General features: G+C 39.3%; 1 protein-coding gene across 14 annotated transcripts in view; it reads right to left on the bottom strand.

Moving 5' to 3' along the window:
• The window catches only part of GOLGA4 (golgin A4), a 118,569-nt gene that overhangs the window by 90,466 nt on the left and 11,833 nt on the right, over window positions 1-16,270 (bottom strand). For 7 of the 14 annotated variants that reach the window (XM_008984010.5, XM_008984011.5, XM_078354578.1 and 4 more), the window contains exons 3-4: window positions 8,039-8,137; window positions 1,727-1,792 (exon numbers count right to left, since the gene is read on the bottom strand). In XM_008984010.5, the coding sequence (XP_008982258.3) occupies window positions 1,727-1,792; window positions 8,039-8,137 (165 nt within the window). The remainder of the gene's footprint in view (window positions 1-1,726; window positions 1,793-8,038; window positions 8,138-16,270) is intronic. The other 7 variants (XM_008984013.5, XM_054247243.2, XM_078354581.1 and 4 more) reach the window with 1 other exon arrangement.

The raw sequence follows: 16,270 nt of genomic DNA, 5'->3' as shown, positions 1-16,270 counted from the left end.
ATTCTGAATTTGCTATAAAATTGATTATCATTCATTCCAATTCTTGCATTTGTAACTATATTTAGTCTTTTTGGTCTATTCTATGACAGAGGAAAATATCTATTTTACATAATACTCCTGAATAATATTCTTTATAGAGCACTGGACATGTTCAGTACAGTACTACTTAGACTGATGCCTCCCGATATTTTACCCCTACTTCATGGCACTTATAGAAAATTATGCATTTGCAGAGAATTTAGGATGACCTGGAATGACTGCTCAAGACCAGAGTCAACAGACCCAGAGACCTGGGCTTCCCCGAGAACCTGACCAGTCTCACTGACAGTTACAAGGATCCAAGCTCACAAGATATCCATTCATGGAGTTTGGGAAGCTCATTTAAACATGTATTAGACAATACTTCTGAATGGTTTGTCTATGTAATTTTGTTCATAAATCATTTAGCTCATAAATCAACTTGTCTAGACTCATGGCCTGGGTTCACAGAATTAAAATGTTACTATTTTACATTAGGGACTACTAAGAACAGCCAGGATAGTGATAATAGTCATCATTAAAAGCAAGGTAAACAATGTTCACCTCCAACACTGCCATCACAATGGTTTTTTTCTTTGAGACAGGGTCTCACTCTGTCACCCAGGCTGGAGTACAGTGGTACGATCTCAGCTCTCTGCAGCCTCCACTCCCCAGACTCAACCAATTCTCATGCCTCAGCCCCCTGAATAGCTGGGATTACAGGCATGCACAATCACAGCAGCTGATTTTTGTTTTGTTTTGTTTTTTAGTAGAGATAGGGTTTCGCTATGTTGTCAGGGCTGGTCTTAAACTCCTGGTCTCAAGCGATCTGCCCGCCTCAGCCTCCCAAAGTGCTGGGATAACAAGCGTGAGCCACCGCACCCACCCTGCTAATCATAATGATTTTTTTTTCCTTCTTTTTTGGAAGGGTTCAAACAAATATCACTTGAGCCCCTCTCTATAACTAACTTTTTTTAAAACCAAGGACAAAAACTCCGGTAGTAATATACTCGTTAAAGTAGAGAATACTTTAAATGAAATCTCATTCCTTCATACTCCCCTTCCAGCTTATATAACTCAATGTGTCTCTCAATATGGTAACCTCCATAATCTTTTATAACTATAAACGCAGATCACAAAAGTTTTCAGTTTCTCACAATTTTCTTTTTCTTTCGTTCTTTTCTTTTCTTTTTTTTTTTGTTTTTTTGTTTTTTTGAGACAGAGTCTCACTCTGTTACCCAGGCTAGAGTGCAGTGGCACAAACTCAGCTCATGGCAACGTCTGCCTCCTGGCTTCAAGTGATTCTCATGCTTCAGCCACCCAAGTAGTTGGGATTTCAGGCATGTGCCACTCCCGACTGACTTTTTCTGTTTTTAACTGAGACAGGGTTTCGCCATGTTGGCCAGGATAGTCTCAAACTCTTGGCCTCTAGCGATCCACTCACCTCAGCCTCCCAAAGTGCTGGGATTACAGGCGTGAGCCACAGAACCTGGCCTCTCATTAATTTTTAAAATAAGAAATAATACAATCTTGCTTTCATTTAAAACCTTTTCCAAGAAACCATGAGCAAACCTGTATTTACCATATGCACTGTATTGAATATTGGACATCACCATTTTAATGTAAAGTCAGATGCTAATAATTAACATAGACTGACCAACACTCTAAAATGACTTGTTATTTTCTAAAATAACAATTAGCAACAGACCTGGGGAATGGTTGGTTCACTTCCATTAACGCTGTCAGGAGATTTCGTGGCATGAGTAGATGCATTCTAAGAAAAAGAAAGAAACATTGTAAAGCAAAAGAACAAAAAACTAAAGGTTTAAAACTGTTAAGAATAAAACCCAAATATCAAGACCTATTAGATACATTTATCTATTAAACAAAATTAGTAATTGTTCATTTATTAGAATATTTTCATGCAAGGCAAAACTGTTGTAGTATGGTAAGTATTTCAGAAAATTCATTTTGCTGTAATACATAGAACCCAATAGCAAAGATTAGTATGCAGAAAAATTTATTTCAAGCTAGTCACATACCTCTTCCCATTATGTCCCCAGTTTTTCCCCCATAACAAAAATCAACACCAGGGAATCAAGGAACAATCTCACTCAAACAGAAACTAATCAGAAACCGAGTAATGTCAGTTTTTACCTACAATGACATAATACTCACAATTAATTGGGCTAAGCTCTGAAAAATATCTTGACAGCAAGAAATGGTAATACCTCACTCATTTGAACTTAGCAATCTAAATGATATTATAATTTTCAGAAGAACTTAAAATCTTTTTCCACACATGAAAGATTTATGTTTTGTTCTGTTGATATGCCCAAGGTTCCAAGTTAAGCAACATTCTGCTGATTACATCATACATCAGATTTCATAATAGATGAGATTCTTTGAGGTTCAAAATTCTACACTGCATTTATAATACACTGAGAGTCTAACTAAAATTAGTTAGAACTATGGAAGTAACGCATGATAAAATAACTTCCATGTTTTAAACAAAAACATTCCACCAAATGCCAGCCACTATGTTTCAGTACCTTGGTAGTTACATCTTGCAGTTCCCCCACCTCTAGAGCTGACCAAGAAAAGGCAAATATCTGACCTAACTTACGGAAAGGTGCTCAGTTTTGCAAAGGTGTTTTCTACTTTTTGAATAATGATTAGGTAGCTGATGGTAAGAAATTATTAATTTTTTGGTGTGATAAATAAATAATATTGTGGCTAACATTTTTTAATCTTTTTTTCTGAGACAGGGTCTTGCTCCATTGCCCAAGTTGGACTGCAATGACATGCTCACAGCTCACTACAGCCTCTTCCCAGCCTCAAGTGATCCTCTCATCTTAGCCTCCTTGTTGCTGGGATTACAGTTGTGCACTAGCACACCTGGCTAATTTTTGTACAAACAGGGTTTTCCCATGTTGCCCAGGCTGGTCTCAGGTGATCAGCCCTCCTCGGCCTCCCAAAATGCTGGGATTACAAGCGTGAGCCACCATGCCCAGCCATCTTTATCTTTTAGAGTAGCGGTCCTCAACCTTTTTGGCACCAGGGACCAGTTTCATGAAAGACAATTTTTCTATAGACCGAGGGTATAAGGATGGTATGAGGATGATTCAAGTGCATTACACTTATTGTGCACTTTATTTCTGTTATTATCACACTGTAATAGACAGTGAAATAATTATACAACTCACCGCAATGTAGAATCAGTGGGAGCCCTGAGCTTGTTTTCCTGCAACTAGGGGGTCCCATCTGGGGGTAATGAGAGATAGTGACAGATCATCAGGCATTAGATTTTCATAAGGAGGACGCAACTCAGATCCTTTGCATGCACAGTTCACAGCAAGGTTCGCACTCCTATGAAAATCTACTGTCACCACTGATCTAACAGGAGGCAGAGCTCAGGTGGTAACGCGGGTGAAGAGCAGCTGTAAATGCAGATGCAACTTCACTGGCTTGCCTGCTGCTTACCTCCTGCTATGCAGCCCAGTTCCCAACAGGCCATGGACCAGTGCCTGGAAGTTGAGAAACACTGTTTCAGAGATATACACCAAAATATTTACTGATGAAACAGAGTTTCTGAAATTTGCTTCAACTATCCAATGGTGTGGGATGGGGAAGCCAGGGGGAGCTGCACAAGTAGCCAAGACGGTAGTGGTGTGGTCAGGGAAGTGTGGGCTAGGGTAATAGATAAACCAAGATGGCCGTGAGTTATTAATGATTGGCACTGGGTAATGGATATGGGGAGGGGTTCCTGTACCACCACTACTACTATTTCCACTTTTGTAATATGTTTCAACTTTTCCCTAATAAAAACAAGTTTTAGGTACCTCCTCCTCTTCCCTCTAATGAAAAGCTATCAAATTTTATCAGTCTAAGACATTTCCTTAAAGTCGGACAGGGAAGAAAGGCTGGGAGAACACAGGAATTAACTTTTAGCTTCCAGTTATATGCGTGACAGCTAGCTGTGTAACATCACAAAATGCCTTCTTGGTCTAAAAGTATAATATGCCACATACTATAAAGCAGGGGTCACAAACCCGTGGGCCACAGTGCAGTATTACCCCATGGCCTGTTAGGAATGGGGCCACGCAGCAGAAGGAGAGCGGTGGGTGACTAAGTGAAGCTTCATCTGCATTTACAGCTGCTCCCTATCACTTGCATTACCACCTGAGCTCTGTCTACTGTCAGATCAGTGGTGACATCAGACATAGAAGTGTGAACCCTGTTGTGAACTGTGCATGCAAAGGCTCTAGGTTGCGTGCTCCTTATGAGAATCTAATGCCTAATGTTCTGTCACTGTCTCCCATCACCCCCAGATGGGACCATCTAATTGCAGGAAAACAAGCTCAGGGCTCCCACTGATTTTACGTTGTCATGAGTTGTATAATTACTTCATTACATATTACAACAGAATGATAATAGAAATAAAGTACACAGTATAAATGTAATACACTTGAATCATCCCAAAACCATCCTTGGGCCCCCAGCCCATGAAAAATTGTCTTCCATGAAACCAGTCCCTGGTGCCAAAAGGTTGGGGACCCCCGCATAAAATATAAAATATGCTTTAGGGAGATCAACACTTCTCTTGACCAGTTAATATACTGAAAATTAATAGACAAATTATGGAGAGAGAAAATGAAGGGGCTCCATCCACTATTTAGTTTAAGAGGAAGAACAGCAAGAGAATCCATATTCTGTTTTAAGTAAATGACTTGACACGTGATTGTGGTCCATACAAAAACGCTACACTGGGCTGGGTGCAGTGGCTCACACCTGCAATCCCAGCACTTTGGGAGGCCAAGGCAGGTGAATCACCTGAGGTCTGGAGTTCAAGACCAGCCTGGCCAATATGGTGAAACCCTCATCTCTACTAAAAACATAAAAATTAGCTGGGTATGGTGGTATGCACCTTTAGCTCCAGCTACTTGGGAGGGTGAGGCAGGAGAATCACTTTAACCCCGGAGGCGGAGGTTGCAGTGAGCCAAGATCGCACCACTCCACTCCAGCCTGGGGGACAGAGCAAGACTCTGTCTCAAAAGACAAAAAAAAAAAGCTACCCTACAATTTTTTGAAATACCACTCTACTAAACATACAGAGAACAAAATTTAAAAACTTCTCCCCACATATATGTTTCAATTTATGTATTAAACCACATATCTAAATAAACGCAGGACAGCTTATGAAAAGCACTGGCCTAAGTTGCCCTGTAAATTTACATATTAGGAATCTTGAGAAGTAAAATTAGAGACTTGTCACTACTTGCCATGCCTTCTCCATTTCTGCCAAACTTCTGTTCTTTCAGCTTTCAAATTCTGTGAAGCTTTGTATGTGAGGCTTCATACGGTTCCTGGAAGGCTAACACATTCCTTATGCCTGTGTTCTTTTCTATGAAGCCTTAATTCCTTCGTACTTGAAGTGTACATTGACATTTTTGTCTCCAAAGTAAACTACAAACTCTCAGAGGACAGAGCCCTACATTTCTTCCCTTTTTTCCCCCCCTTCAACTTTTAAGTTCAGGGGGAAAATGTTGAGGATGTGCAAGTCTGTTACACAGGTGAATGTGTGCCATGGTGAAAACGCTACCATTTTCATCTTAGTCACCAAGACCTGACATTATGCCTGACTAGCATTGAGGGCTCAGTAAATGCTTATTAGATCCTTATGCAATTGCTTCCTCTGAAGGCTTTCTCCTGGCGAGGTGCCTGTAGAACTAGCTCAATACCTGTCAATACTAAAAACTCACCAGTACTTTCCATTTGGGAAAATTATTAGATAAAAACTCGTTTAAAGTATATTCAACTTAAAAGCACACAGGTTCCCTGCCAGACTTTTCTTCAATTACATATTTTTTCAATCTTTCAATAACCATTATATTGACTGCTGAGCAACAAGGATATACCAATTTTAGAATTTGGGGTAAACAGCTACATTTATCAAAAAACTTAACTAAGGAAAAGTCAGTACCTGGTAAACTTATAGTGGATTAGACCCTAGCTAAATTTTTATTCTAAAATGGGCTATGCTATGATTTCCCTTGTCCCACTGGAAGAAATAAGTTTATGACTAGGCTGGGTGTGCTGGCTCAGGCCTGTAATCCCAGCACTTTGGGACAGGGAGGCAGGAGGATCACTTGAGCCCAACAGTGTGAGACTAGCCTGGCCAAGATGGCAAAACCCCATCTCTACTAAAAATAGAAAAATTAGCCAGGTATGGTGGCATGCATCTGTGCTCCCAGCTACTCGGGAGGTTGAGATGGAGGGATCACCTGAGCCCAGGAAGTAGAAGTTGCAGCGAGCCAACATCGCACTACTGCACTCCAGCCTGGGTGTCAAACTGAGACCCTCTCTCCCAAAAAAAAAAAAAAAAAAAAGCACTAAAGTCTCCACTTTTACATCAATAGCATTCTCAAAGACAGAATAAGTACTCAATACAAATGACTTTTATGTACTTATGGAAGTGGTCCTAGGAGAAGTTTTTCTGTTGTTTTTTTTTTAATAGCTTCTATTACTACTACATGAAAATATAAAGCAATATTATTTTATGCTTTTCAAAGTAAATTGGGCCAGATACAGTGGCACATGCCTGTAATCCCAGCACTTTGTGAGGCTGAGACGGGAGGGTCACCTGAGGCCAGGAGTTCAAGATGAGCCTGGGCAATATTGGAGATTATGTTTCTAAAATAAATTAAAATAAGATTAGCTGGGCATGGTGGCATATGTCTATAGTCCCATGTCCTTTGGAGGCTGAGGAAGAAGGACTGCTTGAGCCCAGGGATTCGAGGATACAGTGAGCCATGAGTGTACCACTGTACTCCAGCCGGGGCAACACAATGAGTCCCCACTCAAACAAATATATATATATATCTCAGAAAATCAGTAAGTCTCTCTAACTGGGACTTCTGACTCCCTCCCAAATCAGTTTGTAAAACAATGAGATATAACTTGTAATTACAGAGCCCAGGAGAGACAACTTTTCCTTGAGACCCAAGCTAAGGTATAACTAGAAATCTCATTATCTCCCTAGCTGCTTTATTTTCTAAAACCGAGTTTACAACGTTATTTAAGACTGCTACTGGCCATATGCAAGCCATGTCTTTACTGGCTACGTGGTTCAAGTACAGAAAGGTTCTATTTCCATCACCAGCTACCTAATAAGTTAAACCAATTCTTATCGTTTAGAAAAATGTCAATCTCAATCTGATGGTGTTTGCCACATTTCTCCATTGTAAACTTTTCTTTTGTTTCTATAATTAATAAATAGATGTCTGCCATAATTTTTTTAAACAAGAAAAATCTCAATCCCAGTTCAGTCAGGGTTTAATTCCAAAGGCTATCCTAACCAGGTAAACATCTCTTAACTTTAATTTGCTAAATTATGAGCTTTCCAGATACTTTCAATAGAAAATGTCCATTTTCCAAAAATTAAATTACACACAAGATTCAAAACTGTGTGGCACCAGTCAGTTGAAAACAAATGCGACAATCCTCTCCTTGCAGATGTTTAATATCTAAAAAACAGATAACTGCAAAATAAGATGCAATTATCTGTTACAGTAGAATCTACCTATTCAGTGTTAATTATGGACTTAACATATAACAACGAATATTTCCCCTAAAAATGTACGTCATATCTGAAAATATTCTTAACCTCCTATTAATAGTAGAACAGGTATTTCTAGCACTGCGTATCTTTTTTTAGTTAATAAACAAACATTCCTTGGAGAAAAAACAAGGTTAGGCTAAGCCAAGGTAGCTACATTACGGAAGTAGCTACATTAGCGAAACAGTGTTATTTTTGTTGCAGTTAAAAAGCTACCAGGAAGCACACCAGCCATCGGAATTCAGCAATTTACTCTCTGATTTTTTTAGAGCAGGGTTAGCAACAAGACACTGAAGATGCTCTGAGAGAAGGTAAGTGGCAAGTAAATGAGATTTGCTTCTACAATCGCCAAATTACTTTGCTTCCCCACAAAGGGAATGCAGAAAGCGTGGAAGGACTCACCACACTGTCATTCTGTGTTTTAGGATGTTTGGAGGAATCCAAAGCAAAGATAGTATACTCAGAGAGAAAAGCAGGCTCTGCTATCATCCCGGCTAGCAGCTGTGTCATTCAGTGTAATAAGCAAAGGCATAAAAATAAAACAGATGATGAAAACCAAATCATAATGGCATGTTGCAAAGTGTTCTCACCACGCAGCATGCGTTAACACTATAACGGTCATCACCACCACCACGATCACCATCACCACCACCACCCCAGCCACAGAAATAATAAGCTGTTGGAAAAGATCAGGAATAGAGATGGGTGATCAGTTTAGGATCTCAAAACTCAATCCGTGAACAACTTGCTTACTGACATACAAATGATATATTCAACAGAAAGCACCGTACAACGTACCTGGCAATCTGTTATAAAAATCAATACGAATTAAAAATAAAAACAATACATGATGGGACATAGTTTCAGACATGCAAGCTAAGTAAGTTCTTGAGATCTTCTATACAGTTAACAATACTGTATTATAGGGCCAGGCAAGGTGGCTCCCGCCTGATAATCCCAGCCCTATGGGAGGCCAAGGCGGGCAGATCACTTGAGGTCAGGAGTTCAAGACCAGCCTGGCCAACACGGTGAAACCCCATCTCTACTAAAAATACAAAAATTAGGCAGGCGTGGTGGTGAGCGCCTGTAATCCCAACTACTTGGGAGTCCGAGGCAGGAGAATCACTTGAACGCAGTAAGCGGAGGTTGCAGTGAGCCAAGATCATGCCATTGCACTCCAGCCTGGGCAACTGAGTGAGACTCCATCTCAAAAAAAAAATGCTGTATTATAAAAGACTGGAGCATAGTAGTACATTCTTGGCTCACTGCAGCCTTAACCTCCCAGGCTCAAGCTATCCTCTACCTCAGCCTCCTGAGTAGCTTGAACTACAGGCACACATCTCCATGCCTGGCTAATTTTTGTATTTTTTTTATAGAGACAGGGATTCACCACGTTGCCCAGGCTGGTCCCGAACTCCTGAGCTCAAGCCATCCACCTGCCTCAGCCTCCCAAAGTGCTAGGATTACAGGCATAAGCCAACACGCCCGACCTAAAATTTCCTAGAAAAGTAGATCTTATGTTAGTTCTTACCACAAATAATAACAATGGGGGTAGAAGGAAACTTTGGGAGGTAATAGATATGTCTATGACCTTGATGGTGGTGATGGTTTCACAGGTGTATACTTATCACCAAATTCATCAAATTGTACATGTTAAATATGTACAGCTTTTTACATGTCAGTCATATCTCAGTAAAGTGGGTTAAAAAATGCATGGTAAAGAACACAAAATCTTAGAATAACTTTCATAAATATTCATCCATTCATTTTTACATATTCAAAAAAATAGCATGAAAACACATGTCGAGAATAAAACATAAAAAACTTTAATAATTTATTTGTATTTACATACAACTTTTCTCTAAAATATGTATATTAGAAACATTTGAAACTTTATAATAAGTTTAAAGACATTTTCTGTTACACAAATGCTTTTGGTATACATTATCTTCTCTGCTTTAGTTTTCTTTCAGAAACTGTATACTACACATCAAACTACTGACAATCATGAATTAGATGTACAATAAATTATAATCAGAATAAAGTTTTTGATGAGGGAAGTTACACAAATCTACAAGTAATAAAATTGCATAGAATTACACACATACACAAACACACATAGAAGACATGAGCATGTAAAACTGGTAAAATCTCAATAAGAGTTTACTGGCATATAAATGATATATGCAACAGGAAATACTACATGTAACATACCTGGCAATCTGGCATTCTGTGGATGCCATAGTTCACTAATGCCAGTTTCCTTGTTTGGACAGTGTACTAGGGTTACACAAGATGTTACTATTGGGGAGAAATGGGTGAGGGGTATATAGGGCCTCCCCCACAAAAGATGTTAGAACCTCCCCAACAAAAGATGTTAGAACCTCCTACGAATCTATAATTATTTCTAAATAAAATCTAAAACCAGCGTGGGCAACATAACAAAATCCCATCTCTACAAAAACTACAAAAAATTTGCCAGGCATGGTGGCACACACCTATTGTTCCAGCTACCTGGGAGGCTAAGGTAGGAGGCTCGCAAGCCTGCCAGTGAGCTGTGATCACACCACTGCATTCCAGCCCTAGCAAAAGAGTAAGATCCTTCAAAAAAATTTTTTTGAAACATGACTTTACCAGTTATTACCTAATATGGTGATGAATTACATATTATATCATATATAACTTACAGCTGAAAAGAAATGTCTGAAAAAGCTTAAGAACATAAACTTTTCATCTCAATACTGCAGAGTTATGAATACTAACTAGAGCCTTAATTAACTCTTCATCTGGTCCTACATTAGAGGCCTTCGTAATTCTAAGCAGGAAAAACATTTAAAGTCTTATACAGTATGTGGTAACTAGTACTTCTTGGACAGGATGCAGCCATTAACTTTATTTGTAGAATACTAAAATATGCTAAATGCCTGTTTGGCTCCAGGGCATCATCATATCCAAGTTTCTACTCCTATTGAAAATCTTACTGGAAGTCAGATTATCCTTTGAATGGATGTTAAATTTCAGCTAAAGGCTATAAAAAATTCACTCTTCTTAGACTTCCAAAGTTAATTTTTGTAATGAAGTCACTCTTTCTCACATTAGAAAATAATTCAACACTTCAGAAGAGTATATTTGAAACTTTAAGAGAAAAACACAAAAGCTAATGCCCAGTATAGAAAAATGTTGACCACCATTTCAAAAGGTGCTGCCAAACGAAAATTTACACTCTGACCTCTAACCCAAGCAAAAGTGAAGTATATCAAATGCAGTGGCCATTGACAGTCACCTCAAAGCCTAAGAAGTCTTTGTTGACCTTGTTATTTCCTTCTTATGCCTGAGAAAGTCTCACAAGCAACAGTTCTCCAATATTCTAAGATTCTGTCTCAATTCTCTCTCTCTTAAACTCTGTTGGAACTGAAAACCAATTTTGCTGCAGTTCTGCTAAGGATTTAGTTCACCTCTTCTGTGTGGTTCCCCACTGAAGCCATCAGCTGAACCAATGCTCAAGTTATATACGTCTGAACATTCATGAAGACTATCTGAAACTCGCTGTAGATGTGCATTAAAGGCTTTCAATCTCTCTATCCTGCCTGTCTCATACTCTCATATATGTATGTGTGTGTGTATATCGAAGTACATCAAAATTAGTGTCCACTGACAGCCACTTTAAGCCTAAGGAGTCTTTGGCACACCTCCTCAGGGCACTCACTTATCATGAATGAAGGTTGCAGGACTAGAAATTGCTCTGGGTCAGTGAGTAAGCCACGAGTGAAGGCGAAGTCCTAGGATGCTACTGTCCGCTTTTACACGTCTGGCAGCCCAATAGGTTTGTTTATACAAGCATCACCACAAACATATCACAACAGCTACGAGTCGCTAGGCAACAGGATTTTTTCAGTTCATTATTTTCTTATGGGACTATTGTCATATATGCAGTCCATCGTTGAAAAACTATTATTATTTATTTCAGTGATTTTTAGATTGCTTTTTACTCAGGCAACAAAGGCTGGATTAACATCTCTCATGTATAACACTGGGAGAAGGGCCTAAAAAGCTTAGTGCCTTCGTGAATAGGCCTAAAAAGTTCAGTGTCTTCCCAAGGGTATAAATCCCTCTGCCCCAAAGACAGATGGCCCAGTTTCTTTCCTTTTCTTTTCTTTTCCAAGATGGAGCTTCACACTTGTTGCCCAGGCTAGAGTGCAGTGGCGTGATCTTGGCTCACTGCAACCTCCACCTCCTGGGTTCAAGCAGTTCTCCTGTCTCAGCCTCCCAAATAGCTGGGATTACAGGTGCCCATCACCATGCCCAGATAATTTTTTGTATTTTTAGTACAGACAGGATTTCACTATGTTGGCCAGGCTTGTCTCAAACTCCTGACCTCAGGTGATCCACCCTGCTCGGCCTCTCAAAGTGCTGGGATTATAGGCATGAGTCACCACGGCCGGAAGATGGTCCTGTTTCTTTCTTCCCAGATACTGTTAAGTACAATTGTTAGTAAAACCCTTATGATTTGGAGTCAATTAAATTCATTCAACCTGCAGCCCAGGACAGCTTTGAACGAGGCTCCACACAAGTTCATAAACTTTCTTAAAACATTATGAGACTTTTTGCTTTTTTTTTTAGACAGAGTCTCACTCTGTCACCAGGTGCCAGGCTGGAATGCAGTGGCGCAATCTCAGCTCACTACATCCTCCGCCTCCCAGGTTCAAGCAATTATCCTGCCTCAGCCTCCCGAGTAGCTGGGACTATAGGTGGGCATGAGCACATGCAGCTAATTTTTGTATTTTTTAGTAGAGATACAGGTTCACTATGTTGGCCTGGATGGTCTCGATCTCTTGACCTCATGATCCGACTGCCTCGGCCTCCCAAAGTGCTGGGATTATAGGCATGAGCCACTGCATGCGGCCACTATTTTTTTTTTGTTGTTTTTTTTTGGCTGATCAGCTATTATTAGTGTTGGCGTATTTGATGTGTGGCCCAAGACATTTCTTCTTCTTCCAATGCGGCCCAGGGGAACCAAAAGATTGAACACCCCTGGAAAAAGTACTTGTGATAATATACTCTACAGAAGATAAAAGAATAAAACGGTTTACAGGAGTAGCAGGTGAAGAAATATGCCGTACAGACTGTGGGTAAATCATGTTCATCAAATTCAAGACCACAACTTAAGGCTCTATTTTGTCTGTATGGATAGTTTTATAACATAGAAAACCTTTAAACAAAATGACAGCATAAAAGAACAAGGTATCTAACTTTCCCTAGTCTTAATGACCAATGAAAAGACCAAGGGTATATAGGATGGGAAAAAACATGTATCAGGCCAGAAACCAGGAAAGAAAATGCAATTTGGATTCAACGAAGTTTTGCTAAGTCCATGGCTCCTCAGGCTTAAGTAAAACAAGTCATCAAAGATCAGCTTTCTACTCCAATTATGCGAACACTCAGCATACTCAACCAGACAGTGGAACCAAGCTTTGTTCTTCAGAAGATCAACAAAATTGGCAAACCACTGGCTAGACTGACAGAGGGGAAAAAAGAAGACTCACATTATGAAAATCAGGAACAAAAGAGAAGAAAAGGATTACAAAGCTATACTATGTGTTAAAAGTGATGGGTTTTGCCTCATTTGAGCAGGGGTTAGCAGCCTGCAATTGACAGACTTGACTGCTGTGTCTGGCTGAGACTCAGGAGCTGCTAGAAAACTACATTCCTAATTTAGGCTTTCAGTTTGTTTGTGTACTAAGTTAGGCTACAGTTCCTCACATAGGGACTCAAGATATACAGGCAGTTTCAGGCCAAATTTAGTTTAATTTGTGTCAACAAATCGGATAACTTAGATCAAATGGACAAATACCTAGAGACACAAATTACGAAAACTAACTCGGGAAGAAGCAAAATCTGAACAGAGCTATAAAAAGTAGATACTGAATTAGTTATCAAAACACTTCCCTCAAAAACACATGATTTCATAGGTAAATTCTACCAAACATTTAAAGAAGAATTAATACCAATTCTTCACAAACTCTTGAAAAAACACAAGAGAGGTGAACACTTCCCAGCTCATTTCATGAGGCCTGTATTATTGTGATATGAAAACCAGGTTATCACAAAAAAAGAAAACTGCAGACCAGCATATCTTATAAATATAGACACAAAAATCCTCAACAAAATACTCGTAAATCAATCCAGTAATATATAAAAAAGATTATATACCATAAACAAGTGACATTTATTTCAGGAATACATGGTTAATTTAACCTCTGAAAACCAATTAATATAATGATATTCAATGTAATAAAGAATTTAGGAAGGAATGTTTCTCATATATTACTTTGAAGATACTTCCCAGTAATCCCTAAAACAATGACTTAATGCCATATAGGCCTTGAATCATAAAATAAATCTCTAAAATGTACTTAAGACTTCTCAAAAACTGGGGCCAGGTGTGGTGGTTCATACCTATAATCCCAGCACTTTGGGAGTCCAAGGTGGGCAGATCACTTGAGGTCAGGAGTTCAAGGCCAGCCTGGCCAACGTGGTGAAACCTTGTTTCACTAAACCTCGTCTCTACTAAAAACACAACTATTAGCCAGGAGTGGTGGCATATGCCTGTAATTCCAGCTACTTGGGAGGCTGAGGCAGGAGAATTGCTTGAACTTGGGAGTCAGAGGTTGTATCCATCTCATACGTACATAAATATTATATATATATATATAAATAAAAAATATATATTAAAACACACCTAATTCTGGAATTTAATTTAAAAACAATATGAAAGTTCTTCATGGATGAGTCCCCATGATAAGAACGGACATGCTTACTTTGGCCCCTAATAAATGAGGAAGTGTCTCAGAAAGACAGCAAACCAGAGAGAGCAGGACAGGAGGCAAAGTGAAGCTGTCAGTCCTTTCTTCACAAATTCAGTAGGCAAAGCGACACAGAGATAACATCTGTAGGACCCTAATCCACATAGTAGTCCATCTGTTTCCCTCCCTTCACACAAGGACAGAAAAAGAGGAAATGGAGCAGCTCCTCCTCTCTTCCACGGCTGTCCCTAGTAACTTAGCACCTACTATGTGCAAGGTACCAAGCTAGAGATTTACATGCCATCTTATTGGTAATCCCCAAAACTTCACAAATTTCTCCTTTTACAAATGAGAAAAGCTGAGACTGAAAAGTTAACGTTTATAGATCTTTCAGTCAGCAAATGGCAATGCCAGGACATAAACCCAGGCTAATCCAAATAACACCAAAAACCATCCTTTCCTCACCAGTCTATTCCAGGTCTCATTCCAAACTAATACAGTAAGTAGGTTTTTACTTCCTTAAAAAAAAAAAGTAAGTAGATACATGCTACAACACAAATGAATCTTAAAAACATTAAGCTAAGCAAAGTCGCCAGACAGAAAAGGTCACATCTTGAATGATTCCATTTACATGAAATATCCAGAAAAGGTAAATCCATCAAGAGAAAATGCAAATTAATGGTTGCCAGGGGTTGGAGGAAGGAGGAGTGGAAATGATTGCTTAATCAGCATGGGGTTTCATTTTGGGGTGATGGAAATGTTACGGAACTAGATAGAGGTGAGGAATGTACAATACTGGGAATATACTAAATGCTACTTAATTGTTTGCTTTAAATGGTTAATTTATGTCACATGAATTTAACCCCAATTAAAAAAAAAAAAATCAAGGTCCCTTGAGCCCAGGAGTTGGAGACCACCAGGGCAACATAGTATGACACCCTATCTCTTGAAAAAGAAGAAAGTTCAGGTCTAATCCGGAGTGGGACTTTCTCATGTATTACTTAGGATAGGAGGATGTTAGCTTCATTTGCCCTAGTTAATCCCTTACAGGACCCTACATTACATATTGCTCTAAAGCACCCCAGATGTAGGGAAGCAAAAGGGATTAACCTCAAGCAACAGTAAGGACAGGAAGCCCTACTCTGAGGACAGTGGGGCTATGCCTAGGATCACCGGGAGAACACTATGGTCAAATACACAGATCTACCCTTTGTGCAGGACAGGACAGCACCTAGAGTAGACTTACACTGACTTTAGAGTCAATGCAGATTCAGTCTACTCTGCTCTGCCTTCAATGTTTATAATAATACAGATTTTTTATGCCCTTTTTATAAAGAAGCACTGCAACCAAAGACAGATTTATTTGGGTTTTTATACCATATTTACCAACACAGGAAAGTAGACATATTAGTATTTTCAGCAATAGCTAAAAAAAAAAAAAGCAAAACCTTTTTTTAATTGACCAGGAAATTAACTTAATGAAACCATTCTACTTCTTAAACATTCCAGATATATACACATAACTGTCTACTGTTGAGATGAACAAGTTATTTATGTTTTGAGCTAAATTTCCACATTTCCTTGAGAAAAAAAAAACTTTTTTTTTGAGACAGGGTCTTACTCTGTTACCCAGGTTGAAGCACAGTGGTACAATCTCAGTACTCTGCAGTCTCCCCCTCCTGAGCTCAAGTGATCCACCCACTGTGGCCTCCCACAGTGCTGGGATTATAGGCATGAGTCATTGCATACACACACACCAAAAAAAAAAAAAAACACTTAACACTTAAAATAACTCCAAGACAGGCATAGTGGTGTGCACCTGTAGTCCCAG

The sequence above is a fragment of the Callithrix jacchus genome, chromosome 17 (genome assembly GCF_049354715.1).
Source record: "Callithrix jacchus isolate 240 chromosome 17, calJac240_pri, whole genome shotgun sequence".
NCBI classification, from domain to species: Eukaryota; Metazoa; Chordata; class Mammalia; order Primates; family Cebidae; genus Callithrix; species Callithrix jacchus.
Note: the sequence above shows the minus strand (reverse complement) of the source record. Positions and strands in the feature narration are given on the sequence as shown.